The 26389-nt window shown below is 47.2% G+C and overlaps 1 protein-coding gene across 1 annotated transcript in view; it reads left to right on the plus strand.

The window, feature by feature from the left end:
* Nucleotides 1-298: 298 nt before the first annotated feature.
* LOC311245342 (voltage-dependent calcium channel subunit alpha-2/delta-1) overlaps nucleotides 299-26389 on the plus strand; it is a gene marked incomplete at both ends in the record, with an annotated part of 125592 nt that continues 99501 nt past the window's right edge. The window contains 4 exons of the mRNA XM_084335185.1: nucleotides 299-446; nucleotides 16212-16281; nucleotides 25447-25497; nucleotides 25766-25865. Coding sequence (XP_084191311.1) covers nucleotides 299-446; nucleotides 16212-16281; nucleotides 25447-25497; nucleotides 25766-25865 — 369 coding nt within the window. The remainder of the gene's footprint in view (nucleotides 447-16211; nucleotides 16282-25446; nucleotides 25498-25765; nucleotides 25866-26389) is intronic.

The raw sequence follows: 26389 nt of genomic DNA on the forward strand, positions 1-26389 counted from the left end.
ACACACACACACACACACACACACACACACACACACACACACACACACACACACACACACACACATGAACACACGGTATGGAGAAGATAATTGAAACTGTAAGTCATGCTCAATGCATCCATCAACCCAGACATGTCAATCAATTTACTAGTGCATGGATGTATTGTTTTCCTCATTTTGCGCGTGTGTGTGTGTGTGTGTGTGACGTGTGTGTGTGTGTGTGTGTGTGTGTGTGTGTGTGTGTGTGTGTGTGTGTGTGTGTGTGTGTGTGTGTGTGTGTGTGTGTGTGTACGCATGCATGTGTGTTTTTGCAGCCACCATCGTTCTAAATGAGCTAAACTGGACAGAGGCATTGGAGGATGTTTTTAAGAAGAATAGAGAAGATGACCCCACCCTACGTTGGCAGGTGTTTGGTAGCGCCACAGGACTGGCCCGCTACTATCCAGGTATTTACACCTAATCTCACTCTGACTCACTGCTGGTATTTACACCTAATCTCACACGGCTCACTGCTGGTATTTAAACCTAATCTCACACGGCTCACTGCTGGTATTTAAACCTAATCTCACACTGGCTCACTGCTGGTATTTATACCTAATCTCATACTGGCTCACTGCTGGTATATACACCTAATCTCACAGTGGCTCACTGCTGGCATTTACACCTAATCTCACACTGGCTCACTTCTGGTATTTACACCGAATCTCACACTGGCTCACTTCTGGTATTTACACTTAATATCACACTGGCCCACTTTACTATACTTAATCTCACACTGCTCACTGCTACCCATGTGCATCGTAAACTCTACCTTTAGATGTTTAGACTGCAGAGAAAAGTCAGTGGGAATCAGTGAATATCCTGCTAGAGTTTCTATATCTTATATGACAAAAAAACGTTAACATTAGACTTTTGTTTCAATAAGAACATACAGATGCAGCACTGAAAATGCAGATCCCTTCTGCCACTTTAGAACAAGCACTCAGGTGTTATATTTCGGGGGCTGGTGACTGGCTCCCAAAGTGAACAAAGGGAGGGTACTTAACTCAAGTGCTCCCCCAGGGAGGGGGTCGGGGGCTACTGCCCTCAGACCACCAAGATAATTTTTATATGGGCAGTCTGACTTGGGGTACTGCCCATATATTAGTGTTGCAATGCATGATAAGTAAACAGTGAAAAAAACGAAGGAATCGGATGGAGCTGGGGCGTTTGGGACGAATACAAATTTAAGATGAAAAAGTCTCCCCAGTGGGAGGCAGTGGAGGTGTGAAATCTGGCCCGGTCCAGAACAATAGGAGTCACAAAATCAGTTTGGCCTGTGGAGTGGTGGAGTGCAGCAGAGGTTCGATTTTTCAGTGCTGGATCTGTATTATACTATGGCTGATATGTCCAGATGAATGCTCTTGTATCTTTTGTAGCCTACATCTATACGCATAGCTTCCTCTTCTGCAATATTAGATTGATTGTAAAATGATTATGGCAACACTATATTAAAACTTCATTCACAAGCCTATACAAGAGAGACCATCGATTCACATGGCATCGATCAATGCACTTTTCAGCACCACAGTGAAGGACAGGTCCTTTACGATGTACCTTTGCAGCTGAGCTGTCGCTTAGGCAACTGCTGAGATAGTCTGGTAAACACTCACAGAGAAGCAAACTCCTTTTGAAAGTTATACCTTAGAAACATTTGCATAACATTAAGGTACATTAAAACTGGGAAACCCAGCCAAGGTACATGTATGTACTGTACCAAATCTCACGTTGGCTCATTACTACCCAGGTATTTTATGTACCTAATCTCACACTGGCTCGCTACTACCCATGTATTTACCGTATCTAATCTCACGTTGGCTCACTTCTACCCAGGTATTTACTTTATCTAATCTCCTGTTGGCTCGCAACTACCCAGGTATTTACTGTATCTAATATCACGTTGGATCACACAACAAATCATTAATAACACGTTGACTAACAGTTTGTGAACAATCTATTATAAATGATAGTTATTCTAAAGTGTTCTAAACTGTTAATCACTATTGTATTGATTTTAAAATAATAATTTCCCAAATACCTCCTGGAATATGTGACATCACACATTCCAACCGTTTCACTTAATAACTCCACCAAATTAATGTGTACAAAACTGTTTGTAGTTTTAGGATGTGTGAGATTATGGGCAGACTAAATCCACTTTATTGCATTGTACCAGCCATGACTTATGTGTAACAGAGTTGGCGAAGTCCATCCTCTTAAACTCTCCTCATATACCCCCCACCCCGAATCAACTGCATGCTTTTGATTTGACTGGATCAGTAGTGCAGCTGTTTTTTATGCTGGCGAGCGCAGGACTCACAGTTCAAAAGCAGGTGGAGGTACAGGTTTCAACCAATAGGAGAGGAAGCGACAGGCCTTGCTAGTATGAGAGACAACTGTAACGTTGTGAATCCATCTATTGATTTGTATCAACGAGAAAGTGAAAGATGCTGGTGTTACCATGTTGATGGATTTGTATAATGGGATTATATGGAGATATAAAACAACCCACACTCACTGCTAGTCACAACTAAATAAATGTTGATACTGTATAATGTCTATGACTCATCAGGCTAAAATATTGCAGTGCTGGTAGAGAAGAGAGTGAATCACGAAGGACAAACCCAGGTTGACGTCTGGCTTTCTGTCTGTCTTCTCTGTTATTTTACATGTGTGCACGGTTTTGATATCCTAGTACAGCAGAAGATATTTCGACTCACAGCCTGCCTTTATAAATCATCCGTACACACAGAATATACATGCATTGTGTCTGCTTTATTTTTGCATTGCCGGGCACATCATCAGCTTAACCTCTTAAACCCTAGCCATATTTTCAGAAAATGTGCCTAAAAGTACATATCCAAGTAAATGGAAGATTGCTCCACTTCTACAAGGTCCAGTTGCATGTTCTTATGTATCTAAGGACATCTATGGACCTATTGAATGTATTCCCAGTGTCAGAAATAGGGTGTACTAAACATCTAAGCAAATTAATAAAGAGCAGATGATTTACAGGTTTTTTTGTAGATACAGTACTGAATTTTGCAATTTGAAATATGAATATAGAATATCAGGCCTAAAAATGACGTTATGACCAAGTCATACATCTACTGTATGGATCGCGCCAAATCCCCTCTTTCCAATGTCAACATTATTTTTCCATGTCAGCCGGCTGCAGCTTTGACAGCGGCTGGTGTGAGCTGGGTAGTGTCGTTTCTTTTTTTAAATGGGTCTCCTCTTTCTTAGGACTACAATGATTTCATGATGGCGTCATGTCCTTGTGTCTAAATCATCCGGTTTCCGATGCAATGTGCGGATGTTTTTATAAATGCATATTTCGCTAATAACACTTAAAATCATTGGTAAACAAATGTAGTGCTGAAAATATACACTTTGACTGCTGTTTTGATAGGGTTAGGGTATTTACTCTTGGCTACATACAAAAGAAACCCAACATTAATTAATATGAATGAATGAATGAATGAATGAATGAATGAATGAATGAATGAATGAATGAATGAATGAATGAATGAATGAATGAAAACTTTATTTAACAGATTGCAGAATGGGTACAATACAGTACGGCTCAATACATACAATTGTTAAGGGGATGCAGACCTGAGAAAGACGTTTGTCTTGTTTCCATCAGGGTCCCCCATTTTCAATTCATATAGACATTTATGACATACACAACATACATGACATTTATGGCATAGGGACATATAGGTATTTAGTACTGATACATTTGTGACATAAACGGTATTCAAATATACAGTACTGTTACCCCTAGATCCTGACAGAGTATATAGATATGATGGGGAGGGGACTGTACATTAGGAGGGGGTGGGTGGGAGAGAAATATACATACGGCGGGGAGGGTATATATACATGCGGTTGGGGGGAGACTGTCTATTAGGAGGTGGTGGGGGTTTTGGGCATTTATGGTGGCCAGTTTCGAATTGCAGCCTCCCGTAGGTGCTCTTTAAGAGCGGTTTTGAATGTGGGTAGGGATTCACATTCCTTTACAGCTTTGGGTAGGGCGTTCCACATTGTTGTGGCATAATTGCGAAACGTGTTTAGTCCCTTGTTTGAGCCGAATCTGGGTTTAACATGATTTGTTGAGCTTCCTCTGGTGTAGTGGTTGTGGTATTCACTGACCTTTGGGAAGTATTTTGACATGTACATGGGTACCTTAGTCGTATAGTGTATCTTGTAGACCAGGCCCATTGCAAGTTGCTGTACTCTGTCGTCTACTCTAAGCCATCTTAGGTTGTCAAAGTGGGCAGGGGTGAGGTGGGTTCTGGGGTTCAGGTCAAGTAGTAGTCTGACCAGTTTGTTTTGTGATGTTTGTAATTTTGTTTTAAGCGCCTTTGAGGTGCTTTGGTACCATGAGGTGCACGCATAGTCGTAGTACCCTTGAATGAGTGCTCCTGCCAGAGTCTTCAGGGTATTCTTGTTTACCAGAGAGGAGATCCGGTACAAGAATCTAGTTCGTTGGTTGACTTTTTTTATTACATTGGATGCCATTTTGTCACAGGAAAGATTTGCCTCTAGGATGGAACCCAGGTAGGTAATTTCGTCTTTCCTTGTGACAATATTGTCACCCACTGTAACTGAGAAGCCGTCGGTCTTGCTGAGTTTGTTATTTGAACCGAAGAGAATAGACTCTGTTTTGCCCATGTGTAATGATAGTTTGTTATCAGCGAGCCATATGCAGATTTTGCCTAGTTCCGAGCTGAGGGTTTTTTCAACCTGCAACTTGTTCTTGTCAGAGACCAGCAGGGCTGAGTCGTCCGCAAACAGGAACAAGTTGCAGTCACAGGCTGACGACATGTCATTTGCATAAATTAGGAAGAGTAGCGGTCCTAGTATGCTTCCTTGTGGAACACCACAGCTCACTGTGAGGGGGGGGGGGGGGGTAGAGTACCGTTTACCTCTACCATCTGTTCTCTCCCCTCCAGGTAGGATTGCATCCAGCTCACTGATAAGCTATCAAAACCAATTGCTTTTAGCTTGTCCATCAGAATGGAGTGATTGACAGTGTCGAAGGCCTTTTGTAGGTCCAGCATGACCATGCCGCAGTATTTGCCCGCGTCCACCTCTTGTTTGATGTGGTCGTTCAAATAGAGGAGGCATGTGTCAGTGGAGTGGGACGTTCTGAAGCCAGATTGGAATTCGTAGATTAGATTTTTTTCCGCCAGGTACTTTTCGACCTGTTCGTAGACTATTTTCTCCATGACTTTCGAGATGGAGGTAAGAATAGAAACAGGGCGGTAGTTGCCTGGGTCTAATTTGCTGCCCTTTTTGTGCAGAGGGGTCACCCTCGCAATTTTGAAGTCCTTGGGGACGTGTCCCTGTTTTATAGAGAGGTTTATTATGTGTGTGATGACTAGGGTGATGGCGGCTGCTGCGTCTCTGAGGAATTTGGAGGGGATGTTGTCATGGCCAGTGGCCTTGTTAGGTTGGAGGGCGCTAAATTTTTTGAGTACCTCATCGGTTGTTACAATTTCAAGTTTGAAGTCGTCTTTGTGGACCCCTAGGTTTTTGTAGTATGCTACTATGTGTTCTACCCCATAATGCCCTGAGACTGTATTGATCTATTCATGACGTGAAATAAATCTCAACCGATCGGGCTTAAGGGGTTAATGCATAATATCTTTCACATGACTCATGTTGTGTGTGAGCAGCAGTTATCATGCTATCTCAGAATGCATTAGCCTGTCACCAGCCTCTATAGTGAGCCGTTTCACAGCCAAGCTATTTCTATTCATGAGATTCTCTGTCATCATCAAAGACTATATTGCTTCATGGAAAAAGTTTATGTCTAATATTCATGAATTTTCATTCGCGCTTCTCCATTTTCTCCCTCTTATCATGCAAAGTAGGCAATCACACTCTCTCGCTCTATCTCTCTCTCTCTTTCTCTCTCTCTCTCTCTCTCTCTCTCTCTCTCTCTCTCTCTCTCTCTCTCTCTCTCTCTCTCTCTCTCTCTCTCTCTCTCTCTCTCTCTCTCTATCTATCTATCTCTCTCTCTCTCTCTCTCACACATACACTGGCTGAAGTGCATGGCTCCACTCACTCTTGTCCGGTTTCTGCTCTTTGCTGTACAGGCATTGAGCAGGTGGAGATTTTAAGTAATACATCATAAGGCATTTGGTTTAGACATTGTTTAAAATGACTATTCCATATGTGTTTGTAACTGGCCAATTAGGGGTAAATGGGCTGTCTTGTTTTCTTTTTTCTCTTCATGTATTCACACTGATGGGCAAAGCATCTGTCTAATAAATCATAAAAAATCGTATTTATTTTTATTTTTTTACCCTTTTCTCCGATGCCCCAATTTAGTCGTTATGCCAATTCCCCTGTGGCTGTTGCACTGTCCTACTGTTGGTCTGGGGAGGGTGTAGACTACCACATGTCTCCTCTGATACATGTGGAGTCACCAGCCGCTTATTTTCACCTGAAAGCGAGGAGTTTTACCGGGAGAGTTTTACCGGGAGAGTGTAACCGCGACGGTTCACGATATCTCCCCCAGATTCCCTCTCCGCGGAACAGGCGCCCCAACCGACCACTAGGAGTCGCTATTGCAACGACCAAGACTCATACCCAAAACGGCTTCCCATCCGCAAACACTGCTAATGTGTTCGTAGATCCAACTGACCAAGTCGGAGGTACCGCTGACAGCGGGAATCGAACCCCGGGTCTCTGCGGTGATAGGCGAGTGAGTCAGAGTCAGAGTTTCAAGTAGGAAGTTCCAAGTAGGAAACTCGGGTGTTCTCCGCCTTTCCCGAGATGCCATTATGTTATGTAGTGTCAACATGGCGGCATGCACTACAAACTATAAACAATGTTGTGTTCATCTTTAGAAGACAATTGAAGCTAGATTCTCATAATAATAATAATAATAATAATAATAATAATAATAATAATAATAATAATAATAATAATAATAATAATAATAATAATAATAATAATAATAATAATAATAATAATAATAATAATTCATTACATTTATATAGCGCTTTTCTAGACACTCAAAGCGCTCCCCACAATGTAGGGTGGAAATTGCCTCCTTCACCACCACTGGTAGCACCCAACCTTGGGCTATGCAGGCTCATTGGCTACCATACACTGGCACCAGGCACACCTCACACTACACAATGGCTGAGCGGCTCAGGAGACAAGGATTGATATCAGCCAATTTAGGGGAAGGGATGATTAGGTAGCTTTGATGTCAGAGACCTGATTGGGAATTTGGCCAGGAAAGTCGGGGAACCCCCTACTCTCTGCGATAGGCGTCCTGGGTTCTTTAATGACAGAGATTCAGTCAGGACCTCGGTTTAGCATCTCATCCGAAGGACTCATCAATAGTATGGTAGCCTAATTCAACAGTTTCTAATCATATACCATTTTAGAAATTGTGCTACTAAAAACTATAACAGGTTGCACCAGTGCAACTTGCAAATTTGCCCCGTTTTCAAATGTCTTTAATCACCATTGTATATAATGTACATTTCTCGTTAATCACATCACTCGAGAGAGATGTGTACGTGCTATGTATGTGTGTGTGTGTGTGTGTGTGTGTGTGTGTGTGTGTGTGTGTGTGTGTGTGTGTGTTTGAGAGACAGTTGACAGAAATGCCTATCCGGTCAGCCAGCACACTCTCTCCATTTCTCCAGTACCTTCGCTTGGCATTAAAACATTACAATTCAGACGACAAGTGAGCAGGCAATATCGAGAAAAAGAGTCTCTGCTTTCCTTTTTTTTGTATCAAATTAAAATTTTAAATTTGTACATGTAACAAAACACAACACAATACAGTAACGGCAAATCAATAACACACAAGACATCACAGGACAGTACTATCACAGACATCACAAAAGAAATTTCTTCCTCCACTCCCACCCCCCACCCCAGGACGCGTGTACCACTTCCGCAACAGATTTGATTTCCGGGGTTGGCCTGATTGGCCGCGACGGCCACGTGACACGCCGTGGCACGCCCCCACGGCAGCCGCATGCTTTTTTTTTTTTTAAACTTTATTTTTTAGCGTTTATCGCTTTTCTGGTCAAGCATGACCGACAGATACAGGGTGAAACGGGATATAGATCAGGGGAAGACATTCTGGCAAATGACGGCGGGTCCGGGAATCGAACTCGGAGTCCACCAGATCCGTGACACAGCACGGTTTTCCCGGACGCAGAAATAGCGCCGAGATATGCGGTGAGCTACTGGAGCTCCCCCAAAATGCTTCTTACTGTTACACTGTTAGAGACTGTGCTAGACAAATGAATGACTAATTCGGTCAGAAATAGCGTAACTAATAACGTTAGTAAGCACTGCTTATATGCTTATTATGTCTGCGGGGTACAGTAAACGTTTCTCCCGGTACATTCTGAAGAGCACACCACTGTATGTTGGAGAACCAGCGGTCTTCCGCTCCTCCTCACTCGAGTGAGAGCAAAGCCGTGCGAGGGGGGCGGCACCTCGGCACAGCTCAGCCCTGTGTGACGCGAGCAGGAAGGAGGAGATGGGAGTCCTTCCAATCGGAATATGTTGTTTCTTTACACATATGTTGGATTATGAATATGTCTTTATAGCTACAAATGAATGACTAATTCGGTCAGAAAGCAATAACACAACAGGTGCAATGTTGTGTTACTGCTTCTCGGCATAAGCCCCAATAAGACCGTCACCAGAGCTCAGCGATGCCGCTCGTGTGAGAATATTCTCCCCGCTGGTGATCGCACCACGGAGGGTCGCGGACCAGCCTGGCAGCATAGCTATAAAGACATATTCATAATCCAACATATGTGTAAAGAAACAACATATTCCAGCCTGGCAGCATAGCTATAAAGACATATTCATAATCCAACATATGTGTAAAGAAACAACATATTCCGATTGGAAGGACTCCCATCTCCTCCTTCCTGCTCGCGTCACACAGGGCTGAGCTGTGCCGAGGTGCCGCACCCCTCGCACGGCTTTGCTCTCACTCGAGTGAGGAGGAGCGGAAGACCGCTGGTTCTCCAACATACAGCGGTGTGCTCTTCAGAATGTACTGGGAGAAACGTTTACTGTACCCCGCAGACATAATAAGCATATAAGCAGTGCTTACTAACGTTATTAGTTACGCTATTTCTGACCGAATTAGTCATTCATTTGTCTAGCTGACTCTAGCACAGTCTCTAACAGTGTAACAGTAAGAAGCATTTTGGATAAAAGTATTCTGTACTTCTGTATGACAACAATGTATGTCTTTCAAATGTTAAATGATAAATGATTAAATGATACACAGCGAAATCTACGCTCTCTCATCCTGCTTTTGCCAACGCGACAATATTATTAAACAGCAGCGATGTGAAAGGCGAAGTGAACTCCAGCAGTAGCGCGCTTGCCGCTGCGGCTGCCGCGGGGGCGTGCCACGTGGCCGTCGCGGCCAATCAGGCCAACCCCGGAAATCAAATCTGTTGCGGAAGTGGTACACGCCCCCAGGACCCCTCAGGACCAACATCCCAACCCCGCTTCACCGCTAGATCATGGCTTTAACCTTCTTGGCTGCTGAGACCCACAACTCAATGCTCAATCACCCATGCAGTAGAGATCTCCATATAAATGTTATCCAATAATGTCAAAGACCAGTTAATCATTGTGACTTTCTCAGGTTGTTTCCACCTCATGGCTATTAGTCTATTGGCCGCAGTAAAGCCTGCCAGAATGATTATTTTCTGCTGTATGGAGGTCGATAGTAGTGATATATCATTTAGGAGTAGTGTTGTTACTGTCAGTGGAATTGTCAAGTTACATAATGTTTGAAAGTTTAGTTGTCTAGGCTAGCAAACAGCTTCCTAGGTGTGAGATACGTCCTATGAATATAATTAAAATGTATTTGCTGGTGATTAGGGTTACGAGAAGCTAATGTAACATTAGTCCAAATATCATCCCAGTCAAACTCAGGGTCTAATTCTGGGATGTCCCCTCGCCAGACTATATCTAGTGATATATTTTTATATGTGGATTTGATTAAAAGTGTATAGAAATCTGAGACAAACCCTCTAGAGGTTGTTCTGTCTCTGATAAGCTTAATAAAGGGGTGTGGATGTAGTGTTTGAGCCCACGGAACCCCATGCCCCTTAAGCGCCAATATTAGTTGTAAGTAGAGGAAAAAAGACACACGGGGATATCATGAGTGTGAACTCCGTTCTTTTCCCACTGAGGAATGTTAACGGGTTTATGCCCAACAAGTAGTTGTTGGTTATGAAATATTGGTGAGTGGAGGTGCCATTTACATTACATATCTATGGTTTCTCTCTTAGATAAATTACATATTTTACATATTTATGGTTTCTCTCTTAGATAAATTACATATTTTACATATCTATGGTTTCTCTCTTAGATAAATTATATATTTTACATATCTATGGTTTCTCTCTTAGACAAACTACTTATTTTACACATCTATGGTTTCTCTCATAGATAAACTACTTATTTTACACATCTATGGTTTCTCCCTTAGACACACTACATATTTTACATATCTATGGTTTCTCCCTTAGATAAACTACTTATTTTACAAATCTATGGTTTCTCTCTTAGATAAACTACATATTTTACAAATCTATGGTTCTATATCATACTGGCTCCGCTCAGTGTCATCTGCACTAACCTCACTTCGTGCACAGCACTGAATACAAATCCACAATGTACCTTTACATATCAGCATCTGTCTGGCCACACTCCCATCCGCTTACCTTCATAAGCGGGTGTGTGGTCACCTACTCGCCTCCTTCTTCACTTTCACCACAAGGAAGTGCCTGTTGTATACCCCACTTGACGAGGTTGTTAGCTGAAGAAAGTTGAGTTACGTGTTTACATTTACAAAGAAAAAAGCTAAGTCATAATGTTTACCTCGGAGGGTCGCGCTAGCAACGTCACCCTTCACCAGCGGTTCTCCATTGCCTCCTCTGTCGTGCGTCTTGGAGCGGGGTTGAGGCCTCTTTCGTGGTCGGCAGCCGCGCCCGGTAGGCGTCCGATAGATAGTTTGCCTCTCCAAGGAGCTGGTGCACCAGCGCCGTCTCCTGTGTGATGGCCTGGTTCCGGCTCTGGTTCCTTTGCCTCCGGAGAGTCGTCCGCTGTTGGGCGGCCGGCTCCTCTGGTGGCGGAGGATTTGAGACGCAAACTTTTTGCGTCGGCTCGCTCCCGTCGCAAGATGGTGGCTTGTAGATGCGAACGGCCTGGTTTTGGTGAGTTGCTGGAGCCGGATGAGGATGCGTCTGATTCTCCATGGCCGATGGAAACAGAGGACTACATGGTAGAAGCGGACGGGTTCTTGTTCGACCTCATAGGTCATCTATGGCAACGCCGTCCTGTGAGAGGGATGGACGTTGTCTGTCCATTTTTCCCCTCAATGGAGGCCTACGTCCGTCAGGGACAGGTGGTCTCCCACATCATGGGCCTCACCCCCGCCTACATGCAAGTCACGAGGGTGGTGGCTTTGGTAGAAGGCATGAAGGAGGGCGTGCCTCGGCTTGATAGGCCGATGGCAGCGCTCCTTTGTCCTGAGGTGGTGTGGGAGCCGTTACGGAAGCCGGTTCCCCAAGGGAAATCGGCGAGGCGGTTGGCTTTCTGGAGTGACCAGTCATTTATCTCCGCGACGCAATCTCTGGCTGCCACTTCTAACATCGCGCAGCTGGCGAGATTCATGTCCGGGATACTGACGGGCGGTATGGAGCTGACTTATTTGCAACATGATCAGCTCGCCCAGTCGGCAGGAGCCATCCTGCATCTGATCCAGCCGCAGGCCATAGCCGCTGGGAAAGTACGCGCCCTGGCCACTCTAGTCCAGCGCCACCTTTGGCTGGAGCAGGCGTGTGTGCCGGAGAAGAAGAGGACTCCACTTCTGACAGCACCCCTCTCCGATGCTGGACTTTTCGGGTCGGTACTGCAATTGATGACCTCAACCTGCAGGGAGATGCAGGAGGAGCGTTCCGTGCTCCACCCTCATTTCCCCCCGCCCGATGTCGCCGGTGGAGTCAGACGGCAGGCTCATCGTCGGGGTTCCGCCGCCGTAGCTGCTGCTGCTACCACCGCCACTGCTGGACCTTCGGCAAAGAAGGCCAGGAGGAGAGAGGGCGCCTCCGCCACTGCAGCCGGCCCATCTACGCCCGGAGGTGACGGTAGGGATCGTCGTGACCAGCCTCCTATTGTTTACCGTCCCTCCGGGGCTCCCCGGGGTGGCAAGTCCCGAGTGGCTCGTGTCAGGCGTCGCTGAAAGTATGACTTTTTCCCTCTGTGGTCCCCCCCTGTTCCCTTCCCGGCCCAAATATGATTTTTGTTTATAAAAAATAAAGAGTCCCTCCTAAAAGGAGGGACTGTATTTTTTTGTTACAAACTGTGTGTTTATTCACCAAACATATGATGGGGATACGACGTGTGAACCTTTCGCTAGTGTGGGTTTGATAGGAGGGCTAGACTATAAGTCTTGTTGGTCGCTACATTCATGTTAGAGCTTAAGCAAGGCCTGCAGCTTACACTCGGTTGAAAAAGGTTTTTTCTGCCTCGACCTGAATCTTCACATAAAAGTAGAGGTTAGTTGTGTGCTCTGTTGCTTAAACAGTGATATTGAGCCGCAACACTATTGCGTTGGTCTGCAGTAATGCTCGTGTGTGAAAAGGTACCGCGGTTCAGGCCGCTCTCTCTCTCTATCAGATTTTCTGTGTCTTGCAACATAAACACGGGTGTCGGGTTCACACATACATAACTTGGCCTTGTTATAAACCCTGTTCACAGACGTGTCTGTGGCTAGCGTGCATTGAATTAGCTTTGCGCTGTTCATTAGCATACTGGCTACTTATGGTATCATATGGCTATTTTGTTTTTGTCGTATGCAAGGGTTGGGCTTGCGAGGGGGTACCGGATAAACCCCTCCTTCCCTCTTCTGATTGGTCAGGGGGTTTCTTGGACTCTCTTTTCATTCGGTCAGGGCCAAGCTGTTAGGCAGGGGGGGGGAGGGGGGGGGGAAGGGTTTCCCTGACTCCGCACCTATCACGGGCGGTTGAGTCATGGGTTTCCCCCGTCATAGAAAACATCACTAGGCACGTTTCTATTGGACGACGGCTTCCGTGAGTTTTTTCAGACCCGTATGTAGGGTCTGTCATTGTCAAGTTGTCGGGGCAGAGCGTAGGAACTTACTGTTCTACTACGCTCGATATACGTGTGACTTGAGTCTGTTGGTCACATGACTCAATGTTACCGTGACTTTTCAATCTGTGGCTCACGTGGGAAGTCTCTCTGCGGATTTCCGTCTCCTCTCTGTGGTGAGGGTGGCGGGATGTAAGAATCTAAAAATTTTTTACCCTCGGCCGCGTCACGTGGGATTCATGTCAGTCGGTGTTTCTTTCTTTTTAATAATAAAAAGAGTGAAGAATATGAAGCACGACAACTCCTTGTCGTTCTCCCAGGCGACTTGAAGGACCAATGTCTGGTGTCTGGTTAGACTATCCATTGATGTGTTTGGGTCTCGACGCGTATATAGTGCTGGCTCGGGGTGTTTTCTGATAAGAATCACGCAGGAGGCTAGTACGCCTTGGTTGCTCGTTATTAAAACAGCGTTTTTATAGGGCAACTGGGATGGGGCATTTTTTCCTCTTCCGAGCGCCTGTTACTGGGTCTCGATGGATTCTCGTTCATATCTGGGGGATGTTAACAGAATAGATCAGAACATAGGTAGAGGGGTCTCACGCCCTTGGGGTGGGCCACTGAGCGAGGTACGAATGGGACCGTCTGGGTGGCGCCCTCTTTTCATGTTTTAGATCGACACGCATACCTACCCCCTCTCCTGGAGTGGGGATGTCGGCGTGGTTAGGGCACAGGACTGGTTCTGGTCACGCTGGTCCAGGTCAGTTAACCCGTTGTCCGCCGGGGACGCAGATCTGCTGTTCTGGTACCCTGAGGGACTTGTGCTTTTTTCGGGGATGGAAATGCCGGGTCGGCCCGGGTGTCACAGGGTTGGGCGTTATGGAGACCCTTTGTTGGGTACAGGTTGTACCTGGCACTATCATGAAAGGGCTGGTTCTCCTTTCTTTTCGCTCCTCTCTCACGCATGGCGAAGAGGGGGCTGTTGGGGTGGTCTTCTGGACCTCCTCTGGTGACCCTGTGTGCTTCCCGAGCCGCCGGGCCCGGTCCGAAGTAATGTCTTGTTGACCCGTAGGCCTGGAATAACCCTTTTTGAAAACTGAAACACTTGTACTGCGGTATAGCCAGTGTATACCCGCAGGTGTGTTTTGGAGTTTTTTCTTGAGGGGTTATAGGAACAATCACCGCATGTGGTACCAAGAGGGTGGTTGATTCCCTGGTGTGTTGGAGCAGAGTCAACTCCCGGGTTACCCGGTTGAGTGTGCCCCTGCACGTTCATGACGTCTGCCAATCGTGTCAGCCTTCTCTGCCTGGACCCCTCTGGGTGGGTTTTTTTTGGTGGAGGCTTTGTCATGGTGCGCAACATTGCCAGCATACGCCCCTTCCGCTGGGGTGCTGTTTTCAGTTGACCCCTTTGGCGCCTGTCTCGTCCGCAGTGCTCCAGGCTCAGGTCTAAAGCCTGCTGCCTGCTTCCGCTATAGTTTAGCCTTTTGAGTGCTTCAAGTTACGGCCATGCTGACTGCCTGTGTTGCAGGGTCAGTGTGCCAGGCGGCGTACTAGTGGGGGGAAGGGCCCGCTCTTGGAGGGGCCCTGTCCGAATACGCTGGCGATGTGGGGGGCGGTGTCACTAAGTGACCTCCTGGTGAGGTCTTGATGCTTTGGCGTCATTGACCTCTCCGGGCCCCCTTTTTCCAGGGGATCCAGTCCCTTCAGTGGGTCTGGGTCTTCCTTCGCGCTCCGCTGCTACGGCCTTGCCACGGGGTTGAGTTTGCTCTTGCCCCCGTGATTTTGGGGGCAGTAACGAGGGCTGTTTCTTCCGTTCGTTCCCTGGTGGCATGCGGGTTGTGCGTGTGCGTAGTCGTGGGGTCAAGCCACGGTCTGCTCACCCTGTGCGTTGAGTTGCTCGAGTTTCTCTTCGCACGGTCGGATCCGTCTCCCTCCCGTCCTCCAATAGGGAGGGTATCCTCCATTAGGGAGGGTCGGGGGGCTCGGTCCTCTCCGGTCTGATGGTTGTGGGGGGCCTCAGCGGGGTACATTTGTCGAGCTTCTGGCTCCCGCTCAGCTCCTGTAGTGCAGATGACGCTGAGCGGAGCCAGTATGATATAGAACGTAAGGTTATGTATATAACCAAGTTCTATGAATACTGGTGACGCTCAGCGTCAGGACGCCACTGCGGCCCTTTACCTCGCCTTGTGGTGAAAGTTTGGGAAGGAGGCGAGTAGGTGACCACACACCTGCTTATGAAGGTAAGCGGATGGGGGTGTGGCCAGACGGATGCTGGTATGTAAAGGTACATTGTGGATTTGTATTCAGTGCTGTGCACGAAGTGAGGTTAGTGCAGATGACGCTGAGCGTCACCAGTATTCATAGAACTTGGTTATATACATAACCTTACGTTTCTCTCTTAGATAAACTACATATTTTACATATCTATGGTTTTTCTCTTAGATAAACTACATATTTTACACATCTACATTATGGTTTCTCCTTTGGTATTTCCGAGCCGGAATTGAAGCGTATTGAAGTGGGAACTAGGGGGTTAATTGCATGTATAGTTGTTTGTGTGATGCCGGCCTAGAATATTCTCCATGCCGATAGCACACCGTTAGGAAGCCGTGATCATCTTCAAAGCCTGCGATTGTCTCAGATTAATATTTCATCCTATTTTTCCTACATAATATTTACCACACCATGAATACTGCTCACTAGCACTAGTGCTATTACTGTATGTAGGCGGCATTGAAACAGGAGGAAAAACAATTAAATTATTAAAATATAAATTTAAATCAATAAAAAAAAAATCTAATGTCACAAATGCACACAACTATCCGCTGACTCGCATCTGTGTACATGGCGCTGAATACTTGTGGAAGGACGCGTAAATCCACACATTATATTCTAGCAGTAAGCATCAGTGTAAGTGAGGTTCATTATTCAGCCCTCACCTGATTTCAAAGCTGTCTATTTAGTGTGTTGCTGTCCATTTAACCTAAAGTCTGAACTTCTAATCCAGACCTCATCTTTGTCTTCTCTGTCAGCGTCGCCCTGGATGGACGCTCGCAAGACCCCCAGTAAGATTGACCTTTATGACGTACGCAGAAGACCGTGGTGAGATAACTGACACAAATACTAATTTACATCACAAACTGTTCAGCGGCGTTCAGCAGTGAATGGATATTACACAATATTCAATACAAGTCATACATTATGTTTTAGGCCTACTTTCTGTGAAAAGGCAATTTGTGACAACATGAATTCTATTACTTTTGAAAAACTACATTTCTTTTTTTTATTGAGGACCCCCTGGAAAAACTAGAACATGGTCATTGAGGATCCTCTTGAAAACTAGAAAGTGGTCATTGAGGACCCTCTTGAAAACTAGAACATGGTCATTGAGGACCCTCTTGAAAACTAGAACATGGTCAGTGAGGACCCCCTTGCAAACTAGAACATGGTCACCCTTGAAAAACTAGAACGTAGTCATTGAGGACCCCCTTGAAAAACTAGAAGATGGTCATTGATGACCCCTTGAAAACTAGAAAGTGGTCATTGAGGACCCCTTGAAAAACTAGAACATTGACATTGAGGACCCCCTTGAAAACTAGAACATTGATTGATTGAACATTGTCATTGAGAACCCCCTTGAAAACTAGAACATTGACATTGAGGACCCCCTTGAAAAACTAGAACATGGTCATTGAGGACCCCCTTGAAAAACTAGAACATGGTCATTGAGGACCCCTTGAAAAACTAGAACATTGACATTGAGGACCCCCTTGAAAACTAGAACATTGACATCGAGGACCCCCTTGAAAAACTAGAACATGGTCATTGAGAACCCCCTTGAAAACTAGAACATTGACATTGAGGACCGCCTTGAAAAACTAGAACATGGTCATTGAGGACTCCCTTGAAAATTAGAATGTGGTCATTGACGACCCCCTTGTAAACTAGAATGTGGTCATTGAGGAACCCCTTGAAAAACTAGAACATGGTCATTGAGGACTACCTTGAAAACTAGAATGTGGTCATTGATGACCCCCTTGTAAACTAGAATGTGGTCATTGAGGAACCACTTGAAAAACTAGAACATGGTCATTGAGGACTCCCTTGAAAACTAGAATGTGGTCATTGAGGACCCCCTTGAAAACTAGAATGTGGTCATTGAGGACCCCCTTGAAAACTAGAATGTGGTCATTGAGGACTCCCTTGAAAACTAAGGTTATCCTATAACCCTAGTTATTTGAGTATAGCGAGCGCGCTGCTCTATTGGAACTATCCCTTTAATCATATGATATCATGAAAACGTTCAACCACGTGTACGCACCCACCTGCCTGACCACGCCCACATCCGCTCACATATAAGCGGGGCCATTGCCATACTACCAGCTCTTTCCCCAGTCTTTCACCGCCGAAACGGAAGACACGTGGGGTCCTTCGTTATTTTTCGTATAGCTTTGCGCTCTGCTCTATTGGAACACAAGAGTGGAGCAGAGCGGAAAGCCCGACAGATGTTCCCACTGAGAGCCCCTACAACCATCAGAATACCCCCCCTAGTGAGGGACGGGAGGGAGATCGGACCCGACTGTGCGAAGAGGGTTCAGCACCTCAAACGCTAGGGTGAGCAGACCGTGGGACTTACCTTCTTTTAGAAGGGCCCGCGATTACTCGGACGTGCATCCCGCACGCCACCAGGGAACGGACGTGAAGCAAAAAAACCTTGTCACAGCCCCCGACATCACAGGGTTGAGGTAAAAAAGCCCCAACCCCATGGCAAGGCCGTAGCAGCGGGGCGCGGAGGAGGTCCCAGCCCCAGGCCACATCACAGGGGCTAGGACCCCCTGAAAAAGGGGCCTGGTGAGGTCAACGAGGCCGCAGCATCGAGACCCCACCAGACGGTCACTGGTGACACCACCCCCCACATCGCCAGCATATCGGACAGGGCCTAAAATAGGTGAAGGCCCTTCTCCCCCTGGCACGCTGCTCCGAAGCGCTCCCAAGGAGGCCTCCCCCCACAATGTCGTGGGGCCAGCTGGCGCGCCGGGGAGACAACCCTCCAAGGAGGTTGATCCCTCAATCCAGGTCGACAGGTCTTAAGAGCAGAATTCGACCTGCGCCCGGAGCACTGCGGACTAGACATGCGCCTAAGGGGCTTACTGTAAGAACAGTATCCCGGCGGAAAGGGTGTTCGGTATGCCGTGCACCATGTCACAATCTCATGGGGCCACGAACCTTGCGGAGTTAACCAACTCCGCCAGCGAACAGATTCCACTACGAACCCTGACCCTGCCAATTTATTAATCCTGCAGGGTCGAGGTTCAGAGAAAGAGTTTGACACAATTGGCAGACGTCACAAAACATGCAGGGGCATACTCTCGGGCAGCCGGGGTCAGACCCGGGCTCAACCAGAGAGTCGACTCTGCTACCAACACACCGGGGAGACAACCACCCCCCCTATGTTTATTAACAGAAAATGGTTGCTCCCTTAACCCATTAACACATTCGGGACGGGCCACGGAGATCTCCGTGTTTCGATTCCACCGGTTGTGGACAGAGGTACGGATATATCCGTGGGAAGTTGTTATTGCTTTTATTCCATTTTAATAACCTATTCAAGGTCGCCGTGCGGCACTGCAGATTTACCCTACTCTATGAATTCGAGAAGGTGCAATACCGGCCAGATCCTCTTAGGGGCGCTATCACGCTAATGCAGTGTGCCCTGTGGCTGAACGGATCAGTCTTTTTTTTTACTTTCAATGGAGATTTCAGTAGCAGGATTCTGGATGTGCAGCATGTAGCTTGGATTCCGTTTCGGATCGCAGATTTCACCATGCAATAAGGGGATTTATCATCAGCCAATGGACATATCGATCTACCAGATCTACCAGGCGATCGATAACGGGGAAATGCTCGGGGGGATCAGCCCGGACCACGGTAAGATTTTTTCACGTAAAATACAGCCCGATCGGGCATTGTTTTGATAGCCATCCAGGCGATCGGCCTATGTGGCTAGTTAGACGAACACGGTTATTGGTAATCAATAATAATAAACGACGTACCCCCCCCCCCTTTCACCCTTTCACCCTTTCATGCATACATGCTTTGGGATCGTCCCGATCATATGCAGTTTGAGTTATTTCTGTAGCATCTGTAAAACGGAAATGCCATTGGATATAACGTTAGCAGCTCACGCTGCCCCCGATACTTCCTGTTTCTGCTGTACAGGCGTCACCCAACCGACCTGTAGGAGTCGCTGTCCACAACGTCCAATCCCCACCCACCGACTTTCCCACCCTCTAACACTGCCAATTGTGTTAGTATGATGGCCGGCCAAGCCAAGTCAAGTCAAGTCAAGTCAGTTTTATTTGTATAGCACATTTCCAGGCAGCGGCAGCTGACACCAAAGTGCTTCACAAGCAAGTTGATAAAAACAAAATAGTAGCAATGCAGAGAGCCTTCCAGAAAATATACTAGTCCCAAATCCCATATAACGTTTATATTCACGGCACTATAAAATGAGAACCTATTGATGAATTTTTTTTTCTTTAAGCCATTTTGAAGGGACGGTTTATGGACTCAATTGACAATGAGAATGGACAGATAGCAATACTATAAAGTATAGATTTAGCTGTACAAACAGCCCCACGTTTGTTTACATTCCCCGGTCCTCTTGAGATTAATTAGACTCAGCCCAATGGCCCCGAATGTGTTAAGAAACCCCGGAAACATAACTGCGCGTATACACAGGCTATACAATGCAGTTCAAGGCATTTCAGGTTTAAAAAGGGTTAACCCAGGCCAACAGGTCAACGAGGGCAAAACCCGACCTGGGCCTGGAGGACCGGGACCTACACAGGGATGCATAGAGGAGTTGACAGAAGCAACCTCCCCGACAGCCCCTCCCATCCCCGGCACAGCAGGGAGGGAGGGGTGAAAACGAATGGAGAAGGACCAACCCACCTAACATTGTGCAAAAAGGTACAACACAGTATGGACCAACGCACACCACTGTTAAGGGCAACTCGTAGTGGCATCTACATGACACACACATTCATGACATCAACCACTGTGACGTCCGGCACGCCCAGGCATTTCCCCCCCGGAAAAGCTCAGGGTCCTTCGGGGTACCAGAACTTGTCTGCGCCCCGGCAGACACCGGGTTAAACTGATCCGGTCCAGCGCGACCAGGACAAGTCCCGTGCCCTTGTCACGCTGCCGCCCCCAGTCCTAAGAGGGGGGTAGGTACGCCTGTCGATCCAGAACATAACAGGAGGCGCCACCAAGATGGTCAGTACGCAAACGCACCGCTCCCGGTGGCCCACCTAACGGGCATGATATCGGTAGGCCGATAATATCAGACATCATTTCTATAGAACTGTAAAAAATAAAAATAAAAAATTTGAAAACCGATACAGATATTTTCCGATATCACATTTTAATGCCGATATCGGCCGATAATATCGTTAGGCCGATAATATCGGACATCCCTACCTAAAACGTATTTACATGAAACACACACAACTCTCATCATACAATAAAACCCCAAGTTCACTTTTACTCACGTAAGAAAGAACGCCGTTTTAGGTAGAGAGAAGGACATAAGCCCTTGGCTAAGAGCTAGAACTACAGGCCTTGCTAAGTTATACACAATAGCAACCAACGCGCATTTTCAGAGAAAACTGCACAACTCTTCAAGCAAGAATGCAACCCCAGCATTCTTAGCTGTGGGTTTAAATTGCACATGTCGTATCCCCCAAAATACAGTGAATTAACACACGTTTTGTTAACAAAAAATAGTCCCTCTTCAGGAGGGACCCTTTATTTAATAAACGAAATCATTTTGGCGAGGGGGGGGGAAGGGGAGTGGGGGCAGTAGGGGTAAAAGTAACTTGCGCCGCCCGCCGCGCGCGGAGTGCCATTTGCCACCACGGGCAGCTGGCCCGGAGGGACGGTGCTGGGGAGCCGTCTGGCCACGTCGTTCCCTACCGTTCCCCCCGGGCGCAGGATGACTGGCAGCAGCGGTGGTGGCACCCTCTCCTCCTCCACTCTTAGGGCTTGTGTCCATAGCGGACGTTTTATGAGTTGTCAGCTCCTTTCTGTCATTCATTTCTATGCTGGAGACGCGACAGGCGCGCTCATTTTCCCAGCCCTGCGCCTCGCGTTTTAGTGCTATCGGCGGCAGCGTTTTTGTGCGGAGCGCTCCCACCACATAAAGTTGAAACTAGTTCAACTTTTGGAAAGAAGCGCGCTCATCAAGGTAATTAACATCGAGGAAGTGGCGCAGCCGCAGCAGTCGCAAGATTTTTTTTTTTTAAGCGGTCCGCCTTGAAAAAAACGTCCGCTATGGACACAAGCCCTTAGGCTTCTTGCTGGCAGGGCCAGCAGTGGCGGTGGCGACGGCCGAAGACCTGCTCCGGCGTTGCCTCCGCTTCACGCCACTTGCGGTGGTGTCGGGCCGGGGGAAGTGGGGTTGTAGGACGGGCCGCTGCTCCTCCAGGTCTCTGCAGGCTGACGCCATCTCCTGCATCGCCGAGCCGAAGAGCCCAGCGTCGGAGAGGGGGGCCATAAGGAGGGGGATCCTCTGTTGATCCGTCAGTGCCGCCTGCTCCAGCCACAGGTGGCGCTGGATAAGAGTGGCCAGGGCGCGTTGTTTTCCCGCAGCTATCGCCTGGAGCTACGAGAGGTGCAGGATGGCTCCCGTCGCCTGGGTGTGGAGGTACTTCTGGTGGTCATCCAGTACCACCCCGCCCATCATCAGCCCTGTCATGTACAAAGGTTTGATAACCAAAAAAGTATATACCTGGAGCGGGCTGTACATGAACACCAGCCCGTCCAGTCAGGTGCCTTAGCACAGGTCCCGGTAGGCAAGTAATAAACAAAGGTGTTTTCAAATGGTAAATGATATTTCTTATAGTGGGGCTTGAAACCCACTGTTTTCCAAAGAAGAAATGATATTTATTATAGTGGGGATTTAAACCCACAGCACACACACCACCAGGGTAAAAGGGTAAGGGAGAACAAACAGGGAATATATAATAAGACAAACAAACACTAAGCAAAATATAGACGTGTCATAGGACACAAAGCTATTAAGCAGAGGTAAGCACTGGGAACCACCCAGCAATAAGGCAATACAGTATATATATATCCCCCTTGATGGAGGGAAATGGCGCAGAGGCCAATAATATATACAATAATAATCCCACCTGTTAGGGAATCACACAAAGTGGGAGATAAAACCAACACAATAAGATTGCCCACACACAGTGGTAAATGGCATTTACAAAAGGTGCTCAAAAGCATCCACTCAATAGTGGCAAGATAGGCAACTTCCTCACTCCACCCTGGCTAGTGGCAATGACTTAGTGAGGCGCCCCGATGTGTGTCATCTTCCAGGTTAATAACCACTCGTCTCAGACTGACTGCCTGCAGGTGCAATCAGCAGGTGCAATCAGCCCAATCAGTGAGACAAGTGGCATCTGGGAAAAGGGGAAAGACAAAAGGGTTTAGAAGATGACACATCACATACAAACAAAATAACACATATTACATATACTAACCTGTGGGGTGGGAATCACCAGTTTCATCACGATACGATATCGATTCTTTGGACAACGATACGATATTTGCCGATATCACAAAGTCTGCCACGATACGATACGATTCGATTCAGGTGCCTGCGATCGATATGAGGCGATATTATGTGCCCATTTAACACAATCAGTCACATTTAGATTGACTAAAAAAAGGCTACGGAAATATCAATTGATGTTTTTATTTTTGAGCTCTTCCAGACATTTAAATGAAAAACAATCTATTGTTTTTAATACAAATAGACCTCCTGTTAACTTTTTATATATTGAGCTTTAAACTTTAAGTAAAATGTTTTGGAACTCACAACACGCAAGCTAAAACCCTTTCCTCTCCCAAACGTCCTACAATTGTTTTATGTTGCATGATGATCATGAATACATATATTATGTATTCATGTTTAAATATCAACATTATCTGTCCATCCTCAGTAACACACACACACACACACACAGAATGCCCCTCACGCAACCCAGTCCCCCACAGAAAGGTAGACTGCCCAGTGCCCCCACCCTTGCTCTTTCCCAAGTCCCCTCTCCTCTCCTCTCATGGTTAGCTGCAGTGCTTAGCATAGTTAGCTCACGCTAACGCAACGTTCATTTCGGTATTTAACGCGACATATTGGGCATAAAGGAATGGAGAGGATGGAAAGCATGTTAGATGCATTTAACCCCTTGTGGGGAAAAAACAACAGGCACTTATTTCGGGCAAAATAGGCGGACTCTGAAGCAATACTATCTAACGTCTACACACGGAGCTGCGCTGAGCTAATGTTGTTCTTCCGGCCGGGCGGATATGCTCACGAGGGGATTTTCAAAATAAGAGTATCGCAATATGAATCGATCTTTTTACGTTGCATCGATCCTATTTGATTATTGATAATAGATCGATATATCAATCTGGATCGATGTATCGTCCCACCCCTACTAACCTGATGTTTACGTGGTGTTAAAAATATGGCAATAATGATAATGAACAACCCACATACGTGACAGCCCCGACATGAAGTGTGCCAGCTGCGCTATGTTGGAGGTCGCAGCCAGGCTCTGGGTCGAGGCGATGAATATCTGGTCACTCCAGACAGCCAACTGCTTAGCCCGACTTCCCCTGGGGAAGTGGCTTCTTTTTCGGCTCCCACACCATCTCGGGGGAAAGGATGGATGCCATCGGGCTATCAAGTCGTGGCACCTCTTCCTTCAACCCCTGGACCAAACCCACCACCTGCGTGAAAGGCACGTAGGTGGAGGTGAGGCCGACAATGCGGGGAATTACCTGTCCCTGCGCCACGTAAGCCTCCATCGGCGGGAAGAATGGGCAGACAACACTTGCCTCCCTCACAGGACGGCATTGCCAGAGATGACCTATCATGTCATTGGGAACAGGTGACGGCAGTGGCTGTGGCAGCGCCACACTGTTTGCACGGGCGGCTGCTGTCATGAGCTCGGGGAACAAGGCACGCAACTCCCTTTGCACACCTTCTTCCACTTCGCTCGCATCCCTCGCGTTTGGGAGGCTACACTCACTGTCTCCATAGGATAGGTGGGAGCCAACATCCGGTGCGGCTGATAGCAGGGCATCTCGTCTCGGGGGTGGTGACTTTAATGCTCTGTCTCCGCTGGAGCGTCGAACAAGAATGCCCCCGCCCCCTCCATGTAATCCTCAGTTTCCATCGGATGCGATGGAGAGGAGACAAGGGAATTCTCACTCTGTACCAGCTCAACACAGCCGCCAGGCTGTCCGCTGAACGAGCCGAGGCAAAGAGCCTGTGTCGCAAATCCCCGGCCACCAGAGGGACTGCCAGCCTACCGGCTGACTGCCCTCCGGCGGGGGAACCAGAACCGGAACTCGGCCACCTCACAGGAGATGGGAGCTTGACAGCCCCTCTGCGACGCACACTCTCCTCCGGACGCCGCTGAGGCGCAACTGTCTGCCACAACCGTGGAGCCAGGAACGCCCCATGACGCACGGAGGAAGCTGCGACTGTGAAGCGCTGGTGGAGGTCAGAATGATAATCGCCTAAGCTCTTTAGTGGTGAAGACATTATCCCTTTCTTTTCCCGAAAATGTGTGAGAGAGAGAAAACAAAAGCAGAATGTCAGCACAGCTCCTTAACCAACTAACTACTTCCGGCACTGAACTTGAAGAGGTGCTATACACGGACTTCACGGTGGTGAAAGTAGGGAAGGAGCTGGTAGTATGGCCATGACCCCGCTTATATGTGAGCGGGTGTGGGCGTGGTCAGGCAGGTGGGTGCGTACACGTGGTTGAACGTTTTCATGATAACATATGATTAAAGGGATAGTTCCAATAGAGCAGAGCGCAAAGTTATTACGAAAAATAACTAGAACATTGAGGACGATGAATTGGACGACTAGCTCAAAGGGAAAGATGAGTGACAACACAGCAGCATCCTGTATTCTCTGTGGGATTTGTTGCAACATGGAATTACTTTTAAAGCTCGGTACAAATATGATTTTGAAAATAACGTTGTGTTACCTGATAATAATAACCTGAATAATATTGATGATTAGTTGTCAATGATTAGTTATTTGATGATTATGTAACTTGTAATTGTGTTAAAGAGTTACCAACACTTACCACCACAACTAAATATATATATATATTTTTGCTGATATTGATTCATGTCCATGGGTGTTTGAAACTCTTTCCATCTGTCATCTAGGTACATTCAGGGAGCCGCTTCGCCCAAAGACATGATAATCCTCGTGGACGCGTGAGTTACTCGATAAACTCATCTTCCATTGATGTCCAGTCGAAAGTTAGATTGGTCAAAGATTTCCCTCAATTACAGAGTCGTGCCTTGTTACTTGTTGCCAGATGATTTCCCAAGGTGGAAATATTGACCTATCTGAAGCTCTGCACTCTGTTCTTGAGCGTCTCTCCTGTGACAACTGTTGCGATAAATCCTTTTTTAGTGGAAGGTAAGTGAATGAGACAGATTGTGCTGCTGATAAGCGGTAATTCATCTTTTCACCCTGTAGGAGTGGAAGCGTGTCTGGCCTGACTCTCAAACTGATCAAGACGTCTGTCAACGAGATGCTGGAGACCCTGGCGGACGATGACTTCGTCAACGTTGTTTATGTGAGTGTTGATGTGGAGTTTTGGGTGGCCGGGACAGTGAGGTGCGACGGGCTGGAGTTTTGGATGGTTGGGATGTTGAGGTGTGACGGGCTGGAGTTTTGGGTGGCCAGGACAGTGAGGTGAGACGGGCTGGAGTTTTGGGTGGCCGGGACAGTGAGGTGCGACAGGCTGGAGTTTTGGGTGGCCGGGACAGTGAGGTGAGACGGGCTGGAATTTTGGGTGGCCAGGACAGTGAGGTGAGACGGGCTGGAGTTTTGGATGGTTGGGATGTTGAGGTGAGACGGGCAGGAGTTTTGGGTGGCCGGGACAGTGAGGTGCGACAGGCTGGAGTTTTGGGTGGCCGGGACGGTGAGGTGAGGTAGCATGGTGGGGTGGCGGTGTGATGCGGTGTGGAGGGAGACAGACTCACTCAGATGATGGACTCACACACACATGCACACACACACACACACACACACACACACGTGCACACACTTACGCCATGTTTGCACCCGCGTGAGCAGGATCTTAGCTGTTCTTCACGC

The sequence above is a fragment of the Notolepis coatsorum genome (genome assembly GCF_963971535.1).
Source record: "Notolepis coatsorum genome assembly, chromosome: 18".
Taxonomy (NCBI): Eukaryota; Metazoa; Chordata; class Actinopteri; order Aulopiformes; family Paralepididae; genus Notolepis; species Notolepis coatsorum.